Source organism: Protobothrops mucrosquamatus, unplaced genomic scaffold (assembly GCF_001527695.2).
Source record: "Protobothrops mucrosquamatus isolate PMUCROS unplaced genomic scaffold, P.Mucros_1.0 scaffold148, whole genome shotgun sequence".
NCBI lineage: Eukaryota > Metazoa > Chordata > Lepidosauria > Squamata > Viperidae > Protobothrops > Protobothrops mucrosquamatus.
The window spans coordinates 559,550-582,032 of record NW_015386513.1 but is presented as its reverse complement, the minus strand read 5'-3'; the positions used below and the strand labels follow the sequence as shown (position 1 = coordinate 582,032).

The following is a 22,483-nucleotide window of genomic DNA, read 5'->3' as shown; positions in this document are numbered from 1 at the left end:
CTGCACTCAAGGGGGTTGGAATTAATTAGCTCCTATAATATTAAACATATGATATTTTTGATATACTGGCTGTTTGCAATTTTTGGCTAAACACTCACATTCTCTTACATTATTTTTTTCTTTTCTTATTACATTCTCTACGTTCTTTGTACCAGTATTGTTTCTTTTTGTGTTTTTTTCTTGAAATTTTAATAATAACTTAAAATATTTGCTGAAAACAGGAAAAGCACCTGAAGTAGGCTCTTTTAAAGGATTATTTAGAAGATGTTATTTTTATTTATTTAACAATACTTTTTAATTTACTAGACCAGGAGTCCCCATCCCCTGGTCCGTGGACCGGTACTGGGCTGCGGCATGCCAGCAACCACTCCACACAAACAAGCAAAGCCCCATCCGTGGGATGCAGGTAGCACACAAAACCACACACTCTCCGGTCCGTGGAAAAACCTTTCTTCACGAAACTGGTCCCTGGTGCCCAAAAGTTTGGGAACCTCTGTATTAGACAACCTGTGACCCATTGGGTCTTTGTTTCAGAGCTATTTTCTTGCCTAAATAGAGAAACAGAAGGATCATGGGTGGGCAAAAAAGCAGTGGAGGCGACTTCCAACTTCCTGCTGGCTTCCCCATTGAGTTTCCTTGTGGGAAACTGGCAAGGAGTGCTGGAAATATATGATCTTGTGTCCATGGCTGATTGTGCAGAGTGACAGCGCTCAAGTGGCCATAATGTTGCCCAATTTCAGTCTCACAGGAATAAGAAATCCCAGATTTTGGACACATTCTGTAAGTTAGCCCATCTGAGGTAGGTTGATTCAAAAACTAATGTCCTACGATGTACCATTTCACTCAGTTGACAGTTACAAACAGACAAACTCAAGCGCTTTAGAAGTATATTCATTTCTCTACATTAGGTTTGGTTGTATAAATATCCCTGCGACCATACAAAACACATTAAGCAAATCTTAAAGGTGCTTTTTCAAAAGGCAACTGGACTGTTTTTTCCAGGGCTTTTTTTTTTGTCATAGAACGCCCAGAGCAGAGTTCCAGCACCTTTTTTGGATGGAACCTTGTAGGGTAGGCAAGGCGGGTTGTATGACGTGTGTGAGTTCCGGCACCTTTTTTTTTTTTTTTTACAAAAAAAGCACTGGTTTTTTTCCTTGAGGAAGATGTTTCACTTCTCATCCAAGAAGCTTCATTGGTTCTGGTGGGGATGGGGGGGGATGAAAAGACCATGTTTCTTTGCATTCACCTGGTGATCGCTTGCAGATGACTACCAAGAAATATGATCCTTCCAAACCCACCCAACCCCCTTGTCAGAACTAATCCTTCCATCCTCCCACCATCCTGCCAGAACTGGTGAAGTTTCTTGGATGAAAAGCAAAAAAAACAAAGGAAAAAAACACTCCAGTTGCCTTTTGGAAAAAGCTCCTTTGAGACAACCATGACCTGGATGACTTAGAACAGGGGTGTCAAACTGCCGGCCTGCAGGCCAGTTTCATCATACCGGAGCCGTGCCCACCCCATTGCCGGCAATGGCGAAAAAACTCCGATACGTCGCGCGACATCACGTGACGTCGCGAGTTGACATGCCTGACTTAGAATCTCCACAGACATATTAAGCAAATCATGTGGGATTAAAAATTTTAAACATCTTTTTTACTATTAGAGGATCTTCCTAAATATGTGGACAAATTACAGGATGCCTCTCACATCAGTGCAGCCCCTTCTATGCATCAACATCATGCACATGGTCAGAGGGGCGGGGGGGTGTTCGACTGCATTGCTGCAACTCCTCTCTTGCTTGTTTTCACACACACACACACACACACACACACACACCACCCTTCAGATGCCATTGCCTTCTAACTCTAGAAGAGGTCCTAAGTCTATATCTTCACCCCTATATCTCTCATCATTCTTTTAATGATGAAGATAAAATTTAATAGTCTGAGGGTAGGAAAATGAGGACATCTCATTATTTAATATATTTATATGTTGGGAATATTCCTAAAGCGTAAGAACAGCTACAAATAAATTTGAGGAACAAGAACCGATCTGATTATCTTCATAGGGGGGAAAATACATTGGAAAACCCCACTAGAGGAAAAATTGAACCCAAAATTGTAATACAGGGACTTGTTTCCATCTTAGCTAGTATAATCCTGGAAAATAAAAAAAATGTTTATGATACCCTTCCTGTTCATAAATGATTTAATTAATATTCTGATTTTATATTATCTTCACCGTGTTGAAAATAAAATTAAATGAAGCTTAAAATATAATTTTAAAGAGCGATGCCCTGGAATCATTGTCTGAAAGGCCTCCAGTTTTCAAGAGGGTTGGGAAAAACCAGAACATGTGATGGGAAGCCCCTCTCCCCTCTTCTGTGGTTTCATAGTTGCCCTCCATGAATTTTTCCCTCCTGCCTAAGAGAAACCAGATGCTCAACCTGGCCTCAGCATCCCAGGGAGCCTTGGAACCGACAGCAGATTCTCAATAACATTGGCTCTCTCAGCATCCTCATGCTCCAATGTTAATTAGTTGGTGAGGAGACTTTTTTCCAGGGAGATACTCTCCAAAGAGATCCTGGCGCTTAGCCAAAAATTATCACGAGGCAAGCAACTCTCAGCCGAATAAAATCTCCCTGCTTTTTCTTCATCTCTGTCCTCTAGAAAAAATGTTTCATTTTCTTTCTTTAGTTCTTTTTTCCAAAGAACTGAACAACCTTAGTGAGAACCATTAAAGCCTTCCCTCTATGTAGAATTACATAGAATCATTGGGCTGGAAGGGATTATGGAGTCTTCTACTCTCAAATAGGAGACTCAAAAATAGGAGACCCTATACTATTTCTGGATAATTGGTTGTCCAGTCTATTTTTGAAAACCTCCAGTGATGGAGCACCCACAACATCTGGAGACAGATTGATTGTTCTCACTGTCAGGGAATTTCTCCTTATTTCCAGGTTCTCTCCTTGATTAGTCTCCATTTGTTACTTCTGGTCCTGCCTTCAGGTGCTTTGAAGAATAGGTTGACCCCCCTCTTCTTTGTGTCAGCCCCTCAAGTATTGGAAGACTGCTACCGTGTCACCCTTAGTCCTTCTCTTGGTTAGACCAGACTTATCCAGTTCCTGCAACTGTTCATCATACAGTTTAGCCTCCAGTCCCCTAATCATCTTTGTTGCTTTTCACTTTTCTTTCTAGAATCTCAACATCTTTTTCATTTTGTGGTGACCAGAACTGGACACAGTATTTCAAGTGTGGTTGTACTGAGGCATTATAAAGTGATATTATCAGTTCTTGTGATCTTGAAACTATCCCTCTGTTGGTGCAGTCTCAGACTGCATCGGCTTGTTTTGTAGTTGCAGCACACTGCTGACTTATGCTTAAGTGGTGGTTCACTAGGTCCCAAAGATCCGTCTCATAGTTGCTGTTGTTGAGCCAGGTACCAGAACCCTGCCTTTTAATTAACTTACAATGTCAACTTTATCCTTACCTCTATTTTAGTTTATATTACTATAATCAATATATGAAAAAACAATGGTGACAATTTGACTTAATTATGGTAAGGTGGGAATCAACATAGAACGAGGTGTATCACAAGGCAATACAATATCACCTGTCCTTTTCTCAGCTTGCCTTGAAGAACTATTTCGGAAACTAGACTGGGCAAAAGATGGAATAAAAACCAATGGTGCCTATTTAAATCACTTAAGATTTGCAGATGATGTTGTTCTCTTCTCACAAGACCCAGAAGAGCTACAAAGACACATACAGGAGCTGCACAAAGCAGGAGAACCATTTGGCTTCAAAATAAACCCAAAAAAGAGCCAGGTTGTGTTTAATAAATTCACTAAAGATAGAAAAAAAAATTATCAGAGAAGACCTAGATGTAGCAGACCACTACATATACCTTGGCCAATGGATCTCAATGGAAGGTGATACAAAAAAGGAAATTGAACGGCGTGTTGAATGTGGTTGGCAGGCATTTGTCAAGTTAAATGTAATTTTCAAGATGCCTGAAGAGAAAAGTTTTCGATCAGTGTGAGCTACCTGCTCTAACATATACCAGTGAGACATGGACACTAACCTCACAATCGGTACAAAAGCTACAAGTGGAGCAAAGCGCCACGGAAAGAGACATGCTCAACATCACAAGACAAGATAGAAAGACCCGCACATGGATTAGAGCACAAATTAAAATATATGATGCCGTCAAGAGAGCAAAAGAATGGAAATGGAAATGGACTGGTCACGTAGAAAGAAAGGCTGATGGCAGGTGGACCAAGGCAGTCGTAGAATGGATCCCACTTGATCAAAAGCGTCCACGAAAAAGAACTAAAATAAGATGGATCGATGACATCAGCCAGTATTGCGGACCCAACTGGCAAAGGGAAGCTCAGGACTGTGTTGGTGGGAAACATGTGGAAGAGGCCTTCATCCTGCAGTGGATAGACCATGGCTAGAGCGATGATGATTTAGTTTTTATGTGTTTAACATTTACTTGTAGACCCCCCCAGAGTCCCTCTAGGAGGAAGATGGGCACTTCTTTTTTTTTTATTAAAAGTTTTATAAAACTTACCATATAAACCCCCATACCCACCCCAAAACCCCTCCCTCCCCCTCCCCCACTTCCCAGAGCTGAACACAGGGTTACAAATATAATAATCAAAATCTATCTAACATTAACCAACTATTTAAATAACCAAGTCCATAATGCACTTTAACTCCCCTTTAACATAAATTTAAACAAATTAAAATTAAACACAATAATAAACCTATTCATAACCTAAATATTAAACAATACAATACTAATATTAAAAATAATAATAATATCATATAATTAAAATTAACAAAAATTCCATTAAAATAAACTATTATTAATAACAATACTCTAAAATTTACTCATAACCCAAATGAAACTTTTCAGTCCCATATTTATTCTGAATATAATCTATCCATCTTCTCCAGACCGAGATGTATCTTTCTTGTGATTGATCCTTCAAATAAGCGGAAATTTTAGCCATTTCTGCTAAATTTGACACTTTAAGCGTCCATTCTTCTATAGTAGGCAAGCAATCCTTCTTCCAAAATTGCGCTACCAATAATGTTGCAGCTGTTATAAGATTCAACATCAAATTCATTTCTTTAATATCCAAATCTTCCATAATACCTAACAAAAATAACTGCGGTGTAAACTTTATCTTTTTCTTAAAAATATTTTGAATATTCCACCAAATCTTAATCCAAAATGCTTTTATATCCCTACACGTCCACCAAATATGAAAATAAGTTGCATCTAAACTTCCACATCTCCAACATTTGGGCTGTGAATTAGGTAGGATACATGCAGGACAGTTTTTGAGGATCCAAATGCCACCTATAAGATGGGCACTTCTTAAATATGAGAATGAATGAATGAATGAATGAATGAATGAATGAATGATAGTTATATAAGTACAGCAACAGATGTAGGAAGTGACTGGCTCTCTTTTTCTCTTCTTTATGGGCAGGAGGGTTTTAGTGCCCATTCAGGTGAAGTTGAGAACTGATCTGGCCAAGCCAGTTCTTGAGAAACACCTTTGTGGCTTGGCTGTCCACTTGGATTCCTGCATCTGAGGATTTCCAGTGATAGATAAATAATGTAGACTCTCTCATTTCTTTTCATCGAGAGATGCAGTTTTCATGTTGATTCCCAGGCAAGGGGAGGAGAATTTTGTTCTATTTATATTTTTATGCTAAGTTATTCATTTTGCAAATTTTAATCTGAACCTCAGTTTTCCAAATGTGATATGGTTTACAGTATAAATGATGCATTTTATACACATTTCACATACACACACAATATATGTATATGCATATGTTCACAAAATGGCATATTGTATATTAATTAATATTAATATTTTGTATATTACAAAAATGTGCACAAAAAGACATTGACATCAGCTGCTTTCAAGAATGTGTATATTAAAGACAATTCGCACCAAAGCGGGCATTTCTGTGCCCTTCTGCTGTCACCCAGATTTTTGCTGTGAGGTAGGGCTGCCTTACCCAAGTACTTGCACAGCAGCAAGGAGTGGCAAATGCCAAATTTGCTTCTGCTGCTGTGTCTTTGCCCCTGGCTGCCTGGCACAGAGAGGACACTTTGCTGAGTGGGCAGGACATCGCCCCAGACTCTTCTTCCCAAATAGGCTGACCCAGTAAAACTGGGATGTTGAGTCATGCTGGGATTGAATCACGTAGATTATTTTGGTGTTGTAAATGACTTATCCTGTCATTTGAAGAAGCAGAATATTCTAGCCTTTCTTTTCCTTGCTGAAATGCTTAGCTAGCATGAAGGTTTAATGAAGCTAATGGAAAATGGTAGTTGATATCCAGGGGCAGAGTTGTGACAATACTCTTTCGGTTTATTTGCCAAACCTCTCTAACTGGGGCAGTTAATGGGACAGACTTGGAAAAAAACCCTGCTTAAGCCACTTTCTGAGGTTACATTAGAGTACATTAAACCAAAATCTAAACAAAGGTCTGTGATCACATACCTTATGATAAGCCACAAAAAAGGAAATCTGAGAGAATTTAAGCATAAGCTAAGCAAACTATAGCTTAAAGGCACCTCTCAAAATTTTAGAATTATTTTCATTTGTTACAGTTCCAATTTCATTTACAATAGTCTCCATAAATTAAGTCCTCAGTATGGCTCACATGACCTTTGGTAATTGATTAAGATACCCTTTGTTTCTGCACGCACTCACACCATCTCTGCATGCCAACCTGGGCTTGTTACTCATCTGGACGGCATTCTTGCCAAGTTCAGTTGTGACGTAGCCTTGTTCTCTGCAAGACCTTGCCAGAAAAGAGCCTTTATAGCTCCCCATAACTTAGGGCTTCACCCTGCCCGAATCCAGCCTGGGTGATAGCTAACCTAGCCTGGCATGTTTATTGGGCATAACCAGCCACTAGCAGATTATGCATGATGCCTGGGCTCAGCCAGAGCTGTGGGGGAGAAGGCAGTGGGCACCACTGGGGGAGAGATGCTTGGAAGGGAAGCCTCTTACCACTTGGGTGCAACCCAGCCCTCCCACAGCACTCGGGCAGCCAGGGGTGTCAGGAGTGGCCTTCAGAGGCTCAGGACCGCTGGGGACAAGGTGCCCCCTCTGTGCATTGGCTGCCAGCCAGGTTCTCATTCAGTCTCCCCCATTTCATTTGGCTTCCTCGCTACTTGCAGTCTTGGCTCCAGTTTGGCTTTGCCAGCTGAGCACTTTAGAGAGCATGTAAAATATATGGTAAGCAGCTACGTACTGCATTTTTAAAAAATCAGTAAGTGGAGATCTAAGTAATTTTCCTTGTCACAGTATTGGCTTAAATAAACTCTGCGAGGAGGGAAGCTCCCGTTCATTTTTCATCTCTAAAGAGCCGTGGTATGTACCCGGAGAAGAGACCTTGGGCCGATGCAAATCCCATCTTGTCTGTTCATTCTCCCTCCTCAAACAGGAGATGCTCCTTCTTCCTTTTAATTTTGAAAATCCCCTCTTTGTCTGGAGCCACACGAGCCTTCTCGGCAGGCACGGCTGCCCAATCTTAAGCAGTTGAATGAGCAGCGGGTGGGAGATGCTATTTTGAAAGAATTGCCCATTTTTAAAATAACCTGCAAATCAAAACAAGCACAGGGCCACACTCTGTCTCTCTGTGGGTTTTGTTTGCTTTTTAAGCATTTTTGACATGGGAAAAGGGTTTGGAGATATCACCTACATCCCATTGTCCTCACTCACGTTTCCGTTCTCATCCACTTTTGTTTGGGATTTGGGTTTGGCTAGGAGAAAAGAAGGACTAGGGGTGACATGATAGCAGAATTCCGGTATTTGAGAGATTGCCACAAAGAAGAGGGGGTCAACTTATTGACCAAAACATCTGTAGGCAGGACAAGAAGCAACGGATGGAAACTAATCAAGCAGAGAAGCAACCTAGAATTAAGGAGAAACTTCCTAACAGTGAGGACAATTAACCAGTGGAACAGCTTGCCGTCAGAATTTGTAGATGCTTCATCACTGGAGGTTTTAAAGAAGAGACTGGACAGCCATTTGTCTGAAATGGTATAAGGTCTCCGACTTGAGCAGAGGGTTGGACTAGAAGACCTCCAGGGTCCCTTCCAGTTCTATTCTGATTGATTGTTCTTGCCGTACTTGAGTGTTGATCTCTGTTACCTATGCACGCTCTGCTTGGATCATTCCTTTCTTTAAAAGTGAGCACAACTAATTAAAACAAAAATTAGGACATCCCTGGGGCAGGACGTGGCCAGGCCTGGCCCTTGGTCAGATTCTCCAACTGGCCTTTGGGGGCTGCAGCCCCAGCTCAGGATTGTTTTGATGACTCCCTCTTTCCTCTCCCCAGGTTTAAACTCCTGAGCCAGGAAGAGGGAGAATACTTCAACGTTCCTGTCCCCGCAGAAGGCGAAGAAGGCAATGAGGAGTTCAGACAGAAGTTTGAGGTGAGCTGCGTTTCCAAAAGGTGGACGGCTCTCGGGAAGCCAGCCCTTGAAGCCTCCTCCCATGGCCCTCGGCAAGCATGGGGCCCCAGGAGGTTAACTCGGTTAGACCTGCATTCTGGGAGATGCCCAGCCACTCCAGGAGGAGCAGATCAAGGTTGATCTGGCCAGCTGAGTCCTTGGTATTAATAGGGCAAATGTCTGAATAGTTCAGATTGTATATTGCGCATGTCAGAAGGAGGGCTGGAAAATAGCTATAGACCCCTCACAACCTGGACACAAACTATTTCTACTCCTCCCTCAGGACACCGCTACAGGGCATTGCAGGCTAAGATAGCCAGACACAAAGACAGCTTTTTCCCTCCTGCCATCACTCTGGTATTTGTGCCCATGTAGTATTATCATTTATCCTTCTTATTATCTTCTTTACTCCCCCCTGTTATTGGGATGAAGGTGATGATGATTCTGTTGCTTTGCATGTACACTGAGAGCTTCTGCACCAGAGACAAATTCCTTGTGGGTCCAATTAAGGGCTCTCTGACTCCACCCCGTGGTTGCTAGGGAACAAAAAGTCCAGTAGCTAGGCCCAAGCCAGAAAAGCACTCAGAAACCTCAACGACACAACACAAATCTCTTCCAGAATTTCACACGAAACACAACTCTTTTTTTTAATGGCCAATTTCCATCTCAGCTTCCTTGTTTAACATTCTGCCTCTCCCCAATCCTGAACAGTTGCAAGGAAGCAGCAGCTCCAAGAAGGCTGAGGTGGAGTGGAGTTCCAACGATTGATTAATTTAAATTCCTTTTAGATGTATATCCTGCCTTTTCTCCATCTTGCAATCTAGGATCAGTTTTAGCTGCAAGAGGGCAGAAAAGGCCAGATCTATTCTCTGCCCCTTCCCAAATTCAGATATAGATTTGGCCTCCCTCTTGCTTAAATATTTGAAATTGAGACCTCACCACCCCAATGACAAAACAGCCGAAGTAGGAAGAGTGGAGACCTGTCTTCTCTGTGACCCAGTATCGGCTGATACTTGTAAAAGACGCTTAATGGAAGGAGAGCGATACATGTCCGAAGGAAGAGCACATAGGAGGTGAAAGGGGTAAAGGATAGGCATGTGAATACCTTGAGAGTCTGAGAAAGGATGAGGATGAAGAAGCAAAACTTTTCCATTGGGGATGTCTTCAGGAATAGACCAGCGGACACAACACTGCAGTTGTGACCAGCTGTGCTGATGGCACGTTTATGTTCCTGCCAGAAAACAACTTGGCCTATGCCTGTAGCACAGCTTGAACAGTAAGTACAAAGCTGAAACAGTGAGTGGCAACACTCCAGATGGTCCTGACTTACCTATTGCAATTGGGACCGTTGCTAGACAACACAGTTGTAAAGTGAAAAGTCACATAATTGCACCTGGCTTACAGTAATTCATCAGTTCCGGCTGCGATCGCTAAGCGTTATTTGTGATGTCACATGACTGCAATTTGTGACTTCCCACTGGTTTCCACATTGACTTTGCTTGTTGGAAGCCAGCTGTGAAGGCCACAAATGGTGACCATGTGACAGCAAGACACTGCGACTGTCATAAATGTGCACCTTTTGTCAAATTTCAATCATGTCACCACAGGTGCCCTGCAACAGCCACAACTTTGAGAACTGGCTCTAAGTCTCTTTTCTGAGTGCTGTCATAACTTTAAATGGTCACTGTTCAGTAAATAAAGATTTACCTGTATAGCTTGTAAAAATGGAAAGACAATAGAATAGAATAGAATAGAATAGAATAGAATAGAATAGAATAGAATAGAATAGAATAGAATAGAATAGAATAGAATAATGATGAATAGAATAGAACAGAACAGAATAAAGAATAGAATAGAAAATAAATAGAATAGAACAGAACAGAACAGAATAAAGAGTAGAATAGAACAGAATAGAATAAAGAACAGAACAGAACAGAACAGGAATAGAATAGAATAGAATAGAATAGAATAGAATAGAATAGAATAGAATAGAATAGAATAGAATAGAACAGAACAGAATATAGAATAGAATAGAATAGAATAGAATAGAATCTTTATTGTCATTTTAAATGTACACTAATCAGCATGCATTAAATGAAATTTCATTGCATTCAGCTCTCAAAAGAGAAGATGTATTGGACAAAACCAAGGCTATGTCACAATAGCAAATGAGAAAAAGGGATTTTCATTATTGGAGCTGTGCAACCTATTTGAAAACATCTGTTCACACAGAAAGACAGGTAGTTCTCAGCTTACAGCTACAATTGAATCCAGAATCACAGTCATAAGTCATGGCAGTTGTTAAGCAGAACACTGTGGACCAGGCTTGATTTTACTACCTTTTTTATGGTGGTCATTAAAAATGCCGCAGTCATTAAGCAAACTCATTTTCCCCAACGGTCTATTTTTTGCTGGAAACTGGAAGTAAACTGGCAAAAAAATTCCAAAATCCGTGATCACATGGCCAAACAGCACTGCAAGTGGTCACAAATACAAGCCAGCTGCCAAGTGTCCAAAATGTGATCATGTGACCACGGGAGTGCATCCGTCAGAACTTTGAAATCTGGTTGCTGGGGCGGTCAGCTGCAACTTGGACTGGTCACTAATGATCTGTCATTAAGTGAGGACAACCTGTAGACAGGAAGTCCGTTGTCTGAGCCTTGTGAAAGATGCAGCTGCTTGAACTGCCCACAGAGAAGAGCTCTGATTTTGTGGCTGCCCATTTGTGACTATCTCCATGTCTGCAGAGGGACACCTTCGCCAATGAAGGCAAACCTACGTGTCCCAGGATAATGTTGCAGGATCCACAATCTGGGTCAGTCACTTGGACCAGAGGTTTAGTCAGTCAACAGGAGTGCTGATTTACCACCAGCTTATCAAGTCCTTAGGAAACGAGGGCTTGGCAGCACAAGGAAACAACAGCCAACAACTTAATAGCTGGCTGTCAGTAATCCAATCAACAATTAAAGAGCCACACACAACCAGGGACCACATAAATACTATACATAGAACAGCCCAAAGCACACACTCTGCTAGAGAGAACTTCCCCGAGGATGGGCTTCAGCAAGAGTCCGAAAGCTCGGAAGACTAAACCTCTGGTCCTGGTGACCAACCCCGATGGGATCCAGGGACACCTTCAGCCCAGCCTTCTGCAACTTTCTCCTTTGGGGCAGTGAGGAGGAAGAAGACACAAGCAGATCAGCCGGTCTCAATTAGTCCTTGCTACTAGCCCTAGCACTAAATTCAGGAGGCAAAGCAGTAGGAACTGAGGAGGAACTGCATAATGTGTAAAGAGCTGGAATTCTTGATATTAAGGGAAACGAGAAGCAGCACAAAGGACTTTTTGAAAATAAAGGAAAAGGAAATACTCCATATATCAGCAGCTCACAAAAAGGATAACAGATGTAAAGGACACTTTTTTGTAGTTGGGCCTTTTTGTTGTTGTTGTCTTCTGTTTTTGTGGGGTTTTCTGAGGGATTGATTTTAGACTGGAGTGTGGATCCTTTAATTGGTATTGCTCTACCCCAGTAGTTCTAGACCTGTGGTCATCAGGACCACTGGGGGGCTGTGATGTTTGCGAAGGCGTGAAGAAATGTTATGATTTAAATCTTGAGTTAAGTCCTGGTGGTCTGTGGCCACAAAAGGTATTTAAAGGGGGTCCATGGTGAAGAAAAGGTTGAGAACCACTGCTCTACCCTGCAAGCTGCTGTAAGTCACTGGATTTTAATAAAATAAGAAAATGTGCTGCCCCCTGGGCTTGGGGAATGTGCAGGTAGGCATCAGGGGCTCAAGAAGGCCACTAGAAGTGACAGCAAATGATTTGCTAAATTTATAAGGAGATAGATTGAAAACAGCCCTCCTGATGTGTATTTTGTCTCTTAAGCACTGAAAGGGGAAATATGAAAGAGTGGTTAAAGTGTTGGCCCAGAACTGGGGGGGAGGGGAGAACCATTTTTTAATCCCCTCTCCCCCAGTCATAGAAAAGCCCTGTCAGCCCAACTAACTGATGACAGGGTTGGGGGGAAATGAAGGAAAGATGCTCTGTAGGGCTCTCGAAGGAAGGCAGAATATCCAATAATGGGATAATTTCCTATTTACACCTGCTGGGAAGCAAGCAGGAGCCCCGGCTGAGGCAACTGCTTCTCTGGCTGCCTGGCCAGATTTGAGATTCAGTGGGACTGATCCCTCCTTGGCAGGGAATGAAGCTGCATTGGCACGTGTGGCAACCCCTAACGGTGTGTGGAGGGCAGTCCAGGGCACACCTGCTCAGGTGGGTCTCCAAGCTTATTCCCAGCTAAAAAGGTAGAGAGAGAGAAGCCACAGGCTCATAACCGCAGAATCAGGCAACCCTGAGGATTTTGCTGAGAGATTGTGTGTAAAAATGTGGCAGTATCAGGAAATGGGTGACGGGGATTAACAATGGGAGCCACACTCCAAAAGATTAGGCAAGGTAGGACAAAGAGTAAATTTGTTTTCATTTAAATTAATTAAGCTTAATTGAGCTATTTAAATGCAAATGACATGATAAACAATTCTTTCCATATTTAATTAGCTTTTTTCCCTGTCATATAAAAAAAATAATCCACCCTAAAGGGCTCTGGGGCAGGACCTGCTTTGGCGGATTTGTTGGGCCCTGGGAGATGCAGCTGCGTTTGGCTGGGCTGGGGAAATGGGTCCCTCTCGGATTGCTGGAAGCATCAGCTGCAAGTTTGAAGAGGTTGCTCCACTCTCTTGGGGGCAAAAATGTCAAGATGGGGGGGGGGGGTTCGTGGCCTTAATGCATATAAAACATGGGTGAGGCTTTATGTAGGCGGTTGCAGCCACCATTTTGACTTTTTTTGGGTACACGTTCTCCTATCAAATGGGCAAAGGGCCGAATCAGTAAGCCTTCAAGCCTTGCCAGAACAGAGGCCCTGATGGAAACCTCTGGGTGGCCCTTGATACCCAGAATTGTTCTAAGGAGAATGAAGAGGAAACAGAGAAAGAATTTAAGGGGTGAGGAAGAGAAATAAAAAGGCTGAGAAGGAACCATGGAGGCAACTCTGGCAGGTTTCCCTCAACCCCAACCTTTATTCAAAGCTCCTTCTATCTCAGCCTAGTTTTGTCAGCCTTTGGCTGCGCATTGTGCAGGAATGGCTTTGTTTAAGCTTCTTTGACACAGGGAGTAAAAGTATAGTTTTTCACCACCGTAGGAAAAACAAGAGCCCAGGAGCTCCATTCAAGAGAAATTAACACTCTTAATAATGGCTGCACATTTGGAAGAAAACGGCTTGAGCGAGAGCAAATTCAGAGGCAACAAGAGCAGCCGGCTTACAGCTTACTCACTGCAGACGCTGCTGGTGGGGAGGGTCGGGGGGGGGCTTTGGGCTCTTTCCATCATCCAACTTGTGGAGGAAAGTTAATTTTGCCAAGGCTTCCCTGGGCTTCTTTGCCCCCCCCCCGCCTCCCTGGACTCGGCCAAGCATCCCACTATGACTGGCCAGCAGGGTTTAGGCTAAAGGCTGGCTTAGCCTTGCCAGCATTGCTGGTGGGGTCGGGGCTGTGAGGTGCTTGGTAAATCTGGACACATCCAGGCCAGAATCATGTTCAGCCTGGGAAATAGACAGCGGAGAGCTTGTGATGTGGTCCAGGACAGGCCCTCAGTAACAGAGGGATGGCTGGGGAGGGATGCTATCAGCAGACACCTTCCAAAATGTCAGGAGGGGGAGGGGGATTTCTGGGAGAGAACTGCAAACCCCTCGTCAAGGGGAGCACCAGCAGATCTTCGGGGCTTCTGCTGGAGTCTGGAGGAGCTGCCAATTGACTCGGCTTAATGGAATTTCATGCTAGGCTGAGCTCCGGTGGGTGCCTCCAATGGCAGGTATTTCTCAGAAATTAAAATGAATAAATTATGAGATTGCTATCTGTGTGTGTCTGTGTGCTTAACAAATTATGTCCCAATACGTTATGCTCCCCACCCCCAGCCCAACGGGAGAAGAACGATGCTCCCACCCCCTTAGAAAGCTCCTGAATGCTCAGCAGTTATGGGGAGCTCTGGGAAGGAGGCCCCGTCCGTCTCCTTTTCAAATGGGTTTGCTGAGTTGCTGCTGAGACAGGCAGAGCCTATTGGGTTTTCTTCCGAACTATTTTCAACGAGAGATGCAGAAACAGCATTTTTGGCTGTGATAGGAAAGGTTCAAGTACGGTTTTTAAAAGGTTTTCGGGAGCTAAGGATTGATTGGGGAAAATACAGGAAGCTAGCTTTCACTATCATCAAGATGCAGCTGGAATGAAAAGAAGCCATGGATTTCCAGGGCAATTGAAGCCTGCAAGTGTGGAAAAACAGCGCCAGAGAGCCTTGCCCAGGGCCCAAGAAGGAGGCTCCTTTGCAGGCCCCTCTACTTCCATCTATTCTCCTGGCATCCCTGTTTTTTGGGGGGGCTGATTTGTGTTAGCCCTGCCTGCTCCCTTTTGCTTAGGCTTTGTGGCTGCTCTGTGTTCATCAGTTGCCCTGGGAGAGACGCTTGCAAGAATGGCAAAGAACATTTTTCTCCCTTTGCTAAGAATTGACCCAAGTTCCCCATTGGGATCGGGGAGCTGGAGCAGCAGTAAGAGATAAAGCCCCCCTCCACCACTCCAGGGTCCTAAGGATCACTCTTCTTCTCCCCTCCCCCCACAGGGCTTACGAGGTCTGCCCTGGCAACATCTAGGGCAGGGGTAGGCATGCCTTCCATGCTGGCTCAGGAATTCTGGGAGTTGAAGTCCACGAGTCATAAGAGAGCCAAGGTTGCCTACCCCTGATCTAGGTAGACCTCTTTGCTTCTCTTTCTGTCCAGGGAATGAGAGATGCTCAGGTGCTGTCGTGGAGAAGGAGGGGTCCGTCTTGTAAGGAGAAGGAATTTGGTTGGGCGCTTTGTCTCCCGGCCCCAGAACTTTTCCATCTCCAGATCCATCACGGGGCCAGATGGGGTGCAGATTCTCAGGGCTATGGTGCTGCCAAGGAAACCCTGGACTGGCATGGGCTCTTCTCCCTGCTGCCTGCGATTCCCACCTGGGACCCTGTAAACATACTATTGGAGAAGTGTGCCTCTCTCTCTCTCTCTCTCTGTGTGTGTGTGTGTGTGTGTGTGTGTGTGTCTGTCTCTCTCTCTCTCTCTCTCTCTGTGTGTGTGTGTGTGTGTGAGAGAGAGAGATCTGATGTAATAGGAAAGCATAAGCAATGGCAGAGCTTCTCTTTTCTCAAGGAAACTTGGATGATAAGAAGGATTTTCCCAAAGGCTGCTTCGTTACTGTGAAGCAAATAGTGTGATTAGAAAAGAAAGTTATTTATGGTGTCTTCATGAAGATTTAGAGATTGTTTAGAAGTACACATAGTCCTCGACTTACAACAGTTCATTTAGTGACTGTTCAAAATTACATCACTGAAAAAAGTGACACGATCATTTTCCACACTTACGACCTTTGCAGCATCCCCGTGGTCACGTGATCGTAATTCAGATACTTGGCAACTGACTCATACGTATGACCGTTGCTGTTTCCCAAGGTCATGTGATCCCCTTTTGCAACCTTTTGACAAGCAAAGTCAGTGGGAAAGCCAGATTCACCTAACAACCAGGTTGCCAACTTATCAACCGCAGTGATTCACTTAACAACTGTGGCAAGAAAGGTCATGAAAATGGGGCAAAACTCACTTAACAAATGTCTCACTTAACAACAGATTTTGGGCTCAGTTGTGACCGTAAGTCAAGGACTACCTGTAATAGACATTGACTGAGGTGGGCGGCCATAAAAAATTGAACAAACAAAGAAACAAATAAATAAATAACTCACCCAGGTGTTCCTACCATCACTGGGGCATGTTGGAATATACCAAGGGTAGGCAACCTTGGCTCTTTTATGACTCATGGACTTCAATTCTCAGAATTCCTGAGCCAGCCTGGCTCAGCTTGGAAACCTCTCCCTTTCCCCTCAGCGTGGCTGGCTCAGGAATTCTGGGAGTTGAAGTCCACGAGTCATAAAAGAGCCAAGATGGCCTACCCCTGGAATATACAGTATGCCTTGCTTTGCTTAGCCTCATCTGCTTTCATTGTCTCCATTTCATTGTGTTTTCCTTTTCTAGAGAGCCAGAATGGGTCCAGGTTCAAGAGCTATGGAAGAAAGGCTGCCCAACACCATCTCCAAATTTGACAACAACGGGAACCGTGATCGCATGAAACTGTCTGACTTCAACTTCCTGATGGTGCTGGGGAAAGGCAGCTTCGGAAAGGTGTGTGCGCCGTTCAGGTTCTCTTTCATTGTTGACTGGGATCCAGCCTTCTGCTAAGCCGTAGTTCGCTTGAATATGGTTTACCAAATACTCACAACATGAGGCAGATTAACACACTAAGCCAGTGTTTCTTAACCTTGGTCCCTTGAGATTGTGTGGACTTCAACTCCCAGAATTCCCCAGATAGCTATGGAATTGAAGTCCACACATCTTCAAGGGGCCAAAGCTGAGAAACACTGCACTAAGCCAAAACAACAGAAACCATATTATGGCACAGTGAATGAGCTCAGTTGTTTTCAGAAAGTTGTTTTTCTACTTGGGTCACAATTTGTGGTCAGTCCTGTAAGATTGTGTGCACCAGTTTGGCTCTCAATCATCGGAAGAATGTTCTAACTGGTGCGTCAGAGTTTGGGCTCTGTTGGCCAGTATCAGCAGACCTATTTTTTTGAGATTGAAATGCCATAAATGGAAACTTGGATGGAAGCTCGCTTGAGTGGGAGCTTCCATGAGGTATATGAACAAAGGTTGAATGGGCCTCCACAGAAGGTCAATAGGTATGCAACAGCAGTGGCTCTTCTATCTCAGTGGCCAAAATCTGCAGGATAAACCTTACAAGGTTAAGGGAAGTAGGTATGTTTAACTTAAGGAAGAAAAGGCTCAGAAGAGACATGATAGCTGTCTTCTGTCATAGAGAAGAGGGAGGTCAACCTATTCTCCAAAGCACCTGAGGGCAGGACAAGAAGCAACGGATGGAAACTAATCAAGCAACCTAGAACTAAAGAGAAATTTCCTGACAGTGAGAACAATTAAGGAGTGGAAAAGCTTGCCTTCAGAAGTTGTGGATGCTCCACCACTGGAGTCCCGAAGGTGCTTTTTCAAAAGGCAACTGGAGTTTGTTTTTCCTTGAAGATGTTTCACTTCTCATTGAAGAAGCTTCTTCAGTTCTGACTGAATGGTGGAGAATGGAAGGATTTATATTCCTTTCAGTCATCTTGTCGTTAGTACTCTCTCTGAGAGTTGTTGAGGCCACTTGGAGGTTTATCTGTGCCCTCAGGGTCACCTGAATATTGCAAATGGATGTGGAGCCTTCTTGGAGCTGCTGAAAGGACTGTGTTGTAAACAGGTGATAGGGGGTGTCGCATCCCTCCCCCTCTATTGGGAGAAGGCTGTTCAACATTAATGTAGATAGCCTCTTTGACCCCTCTTTCAAACCATCTTTGGAGGTTTTCAAGAAGAGATTGGACAACCATTTGTCTAGAATGGTATAGCCAGAGGTCCCCAACCTTTTGGGCACCAGGGACCGGTTCCGTGGAGAGAGTTTTTCCGTGGACTGTAGGGTGCGTGGTTTTGTGTGCTGCCTGCATCTCGCAGATGAGACTTTGCTTGTTTGTGTGGACCGATTGCTGGCATGCCGCAGCCTGGTACTGGTCCACAGTCCGGGGGTTGGGGACCCCTGGTATAGGCAGAGAGTTGGATTAGAAGACCTTTAAGTTCTCTTCCAGCCCTAGATTCTATGATTGCAGAATCTGCAAAGCATCCAGTAGAAATGTTAAAGTCAGAAACATTTAGTCCGTGTACGTGAAGGTTCTTCTGCTCATTGAAAAGAGAACAAAGAACATGACAGGCAATGACTCCTTGCTCACGGTTCGGTCTTCAGAGAGGGAGAGGTCTCTTTGGAAGATTGTGCCTTGTCCCAACTATAACTGATGGTCCAGGGAGACTCAGCAGGGCAAGAGGGAGGTAAAGTCCTGTGCGGCCCTACAGAATGGACGGTTCATGTTCATAGAACTTTCTGCTATATGTCATTTTTATTAGAATTTTTTACAAAACTAAAAAAAATACATATGGAAATGCAGTTAAGAAAAAGATTTTAAAAAGTGAAAAACACTTGAAAGATTTTAAAAAGAAAAAAAATCAATCTTCTTTACAGCAGTTACAGACGAAGTTATTATCCTGCCTCCCTCTTTAAAATTGTGTTACAGGGTTCCCTTCTTCCCATATTCAACCATTTTTAATCAGCATAATCAGAAATCAATATTTCATTTTTTTCCATGTATGGCAAAAAGACCAAAAAAAGTTTCCAATCTTTTATAAAAGTACTTATTTATCCCTGATCAAGCAGCTCAGTTTTGCCATTTCTGCAAATTCTGTCATCTTCACAATCCACTCCTCCCTTGTGGGTGTTTCAGTATTTCTTTACCGTTACGCATATAATTATCTTTCTGCATGTACAAAATCAATCTTCAAGAGACTTTTACAATTGGTTATCCATAAATCAGTCAAGCACCAGGGAAATCAGGTGATTCAGGCAGTTCAAATGTGTATAAAGATTTATTGCAAGCTCAGTAGCTTCTACAAGAATCTGACCAACTAATGGTCAAGGAAAATGAGCGGGAGATAAGAATGAAAAGGAATTCAAGGGGGGCTGGACTTAGGACTCTTGTGGGAGTGCAGGGACTCATGACTGATGACACATTTGACCCCTCCTCAGGCTCAGCCTGGTCATTTCCTACAACATTCCAGTTAAAAAAAACTGGTTTCATCTGAATACTGATCTTTAAATTTTCAGTTATCGTCATATTTGTTTGCAGTATGTTTTTGCTTTTTCAAAAGTTGACCATGCATGGTAAAATGATCCTTCGTGTTTTTCACATTTCCAGCATTAACTAGATGTACTAGTTAATATATCCTAGATAATTTCTCTAATGTGATATAACAATGGTGCATCATTTTATTTAAAAAAATTATCTTATAATACACTGTGAATTTCCATCCTTTTAACCACATTCTCTCCCATTGATCCATCTATATATTATAATCAAAAATTTTACTCATTTTATCTTGCAGTCTTTAACTTGTTCTTTTGCTGTTTCAAGACTCAACAAAAAATTATACATTTTAGCAATCACGTGTTCATCATTTGTACATAGTTCAGTCTTGAATTCTGCCTTACGTTGTTCAATTCCTATTACTTTTTTTTATCTATATTAAATCTTTCTCTTGACTGTGTCTGAAAACCCTTGAAATCTAAATCTCTCTGCAGTCAATTGTTCTCTTGACTTCCTTAAGTTCTCCATATTCCTACACTAAGAAATCTTGATATTTCTCTTTGTCTGCTGTTTCTTGTCTGTAAAATGCTTCTTGAGCTGAGAGCAACTTGGTTTTTCCAGCCTCTTCCCAATTTGCGCCGTAAGTGCCACTGCTGTCTGCGAAGGGAGGGTGTCAGCACCAAGCTCTCCCAGGCAATGGTGGCCACAGTCTGGTACCACTTCATGCCAAATTTAGCTATAGGTTTTTGCAAGATTAAAACACAGGGGTTTCCCCAGCTGATGTGAAGGAGCAGGGTTTTTTTTTCTGGGCAGGAAACAATAGAAAATACTGGGCCTGTTTGGTGCATTAGCAGGTTTCAAGATTAATGAAAAGAATACAAAGATGTTAACAAAAATTATGAAAATGGAAGATCAAACAGAATGGATGAATAAAACAGGTTTTAAGATTGAGAAGAAGGTAAAATATCTGGGTATCATTGTGAAAAAATACTAACTGCACGTTATTCCAAAATAAGAATGAGTGAAGGTAAAAAAGATAAGATGGGAGAAACCACAATTGTCATTGCTGGGGAGCAATTCTGTGATAAAATGATCTGTTTGTTTGTTTGTTTGTTTGTTTCAGGCAATAACTGTTTTGACAGCTGATGTGCCATTTAGACAATGGCAGGGGGGGTATATCTAAATTTGTGTGGCAGAGGGAAAAACCACGAGTAAAGTCTAAAGGGTTACAAGACGCAAAGGGAAGAGAAGGACAAGGGTTGCCTGACTTGAAATCGTAATTTGCAGCTGGCTCTTTGGCTTCTAGGAAAGGGCGAACGATGCTGAGAAACAGAAGCCTCTCGGAGCTGGAAGAGCAGGAGCTGAGATTCGGGTCAATGTGGATTTTAAAAATCATCTTGTTAGATCATCATCCCATGCTGAGAACATGGAACAGATACAGACCCAAGTTGTATCCAAAAACACCTTTGTGGCTCTCAGCACAAGAGGCATTTTATAGACAAGAAATACTAAACTAACACAAATGGAAAACATCACGAGATACTAGAATTTTGTCAAGGGGAATGGAAAATACAGGTAGCCCTCAACTTACGATCACAACTGCGCCCAATATTTCTGTTGCTAAGTGACACATTTGTTAAGTGAGTTTTGCCCCATTTTACGACCTTACTTGCCACAGTTTTGGTAACCACATTACAAAAAGAGATTTGGAAAAAGTGCAAAGAAGAGCAGCTAGGATGATTAAAAGTCTGGAGATTAAAACATATGAAGAACGGCTGCGGGGCTTGGGTTTGGCCAGTCTAGAGAAAAGAAGGATTGGGGGGGGGGGGCATATGATAGCAGTGTTCCAGTATTTGAGGGGCTGCCACAAAGAAGAGAATAGGTCAACCTGTTCTCCAAAGCACCAGGAAGCAAGACAGGAAACAATGGATGGAAACTAACCAAGGAGAGAAGCAACCTGGAATTAAGGATGAGTGTATGTCACCAGAGAAATTGTCTCGAATATATAAAAACACTTCAAATGTATGCTGGAAATGTGAAAAAGGGACATTTTACTATGTTTGGTGGAAAATAGTGGAAAATCTGGAAAAGTCTGGATTCAGATACTTATGTTGATTTCAGGATTCTAAAGATTAATGTACAATTGAGATCAGAGGAAAAACAGTTGGGAAAAAAGTCATGGAATTTTGTTTTGCACCTGATAATTGCAGTGAGATTATCGTATGCACAAAGATGGAAAGAGTTGGCCTTATCCTCACTGGAGGAATAGTTGGTGAAGATGATGGAACTCGCTGAGATGGCTAAATTGACTTCTTTGATCAGAGAAAAGACTGTAATCTATGTTTACTGCTGATTGGCAGCCACTTATGGACTTTTTGCACAAAACAGAAAAAAAAATAAACTTATGATTTATGGGTTTGATAGTTACACAGGATTAGAAATGGGAAGGCCGGGGAAAAACTGAAAAAAATGTTAAAAAAACTGTTTTTCCCCCCATTTTTTTCCCGAACAACTTTGGGAAAAATGAGAATTTTTTCCATTTTTTCCCAGGGCTTCCCTCTCCACACAGAATAGATTATAAGAAAAAAGAGAAATGTTGTAATCATAGAGTAAGAGGAAAATTTATGATTATATTTATAACTGCTGTGATGAAGAGTGGAAGTTGGTTCTTGGCATCTTTTTCCTTTCTTTTCTGTTTTCTTTTTCCTTTCTTGCACATATAACTTTGATTTCTTTCTGTTTCTTTTCTTTTTCCCACTTAATGATAGTTCGTATTAGTTTTTATCTTTTTAATTTTTTAAAATAAAATTATATTTATGTGTGCATGTATGTGTGCATGTATGTGTGTATAGAGAGAGGAAAGAAGGAAGGAGAGAAAGAAAGAAAGAAAGAAAGAAAGAAAGAAAGAAAGAAAGAAAGAAAGAAAGAAAGAAAGAAAGAAAGAAAGAAAAAGAGAGAGAGGGAGGGAGGAAAGAAGGAAAGTGTTAGAAGAATAATTGAGTTTTTCACGAATCAGGGCGATGCAAGAACAAATAATAAATGAAATCCAGACATACTATGCAAAGAAGATTTTATTCTCAAGAACAAAAGGCTCCGTTCTCGAGGATAGTCTGCAGAGAAAGCCAGGGACTTGGGTTTATAGGCGGACTGTTTTTTGGTGTGAGCAGGGTGTGTGGTTTTCAGGATGTCCTTC

At 42.5% G+C, this 22,483-nt stretch overlaps 1 protein-coding gene across 1 annotated transcript in view; it reads left to right on the top strand.

Annotated features, from left to right (window-relative positions):
• PRKCB (protein kinase C beta) overlaps nt 1-22,483 on the top strand; it is a gene marked incomplete at its 5' end in the record, with an annotated part of 135,671 nt that overhangs the window by 60,388 nt on the left and 52,800 nt on the right. The window contains 2 exons of the mRNA XM_015813256.2: nt 8,382-8,478; nt 16,595-16,741. Of these exons, the coding sequence (XP_015668742.2) occupies nt 8,382-8,478; nt 16,595-16,741 (244 nt within the window). The remainder of the gene's footprint in view (nt 1-8,381; nt 8,479-16,594; nt 16,742-22,483) is intronic.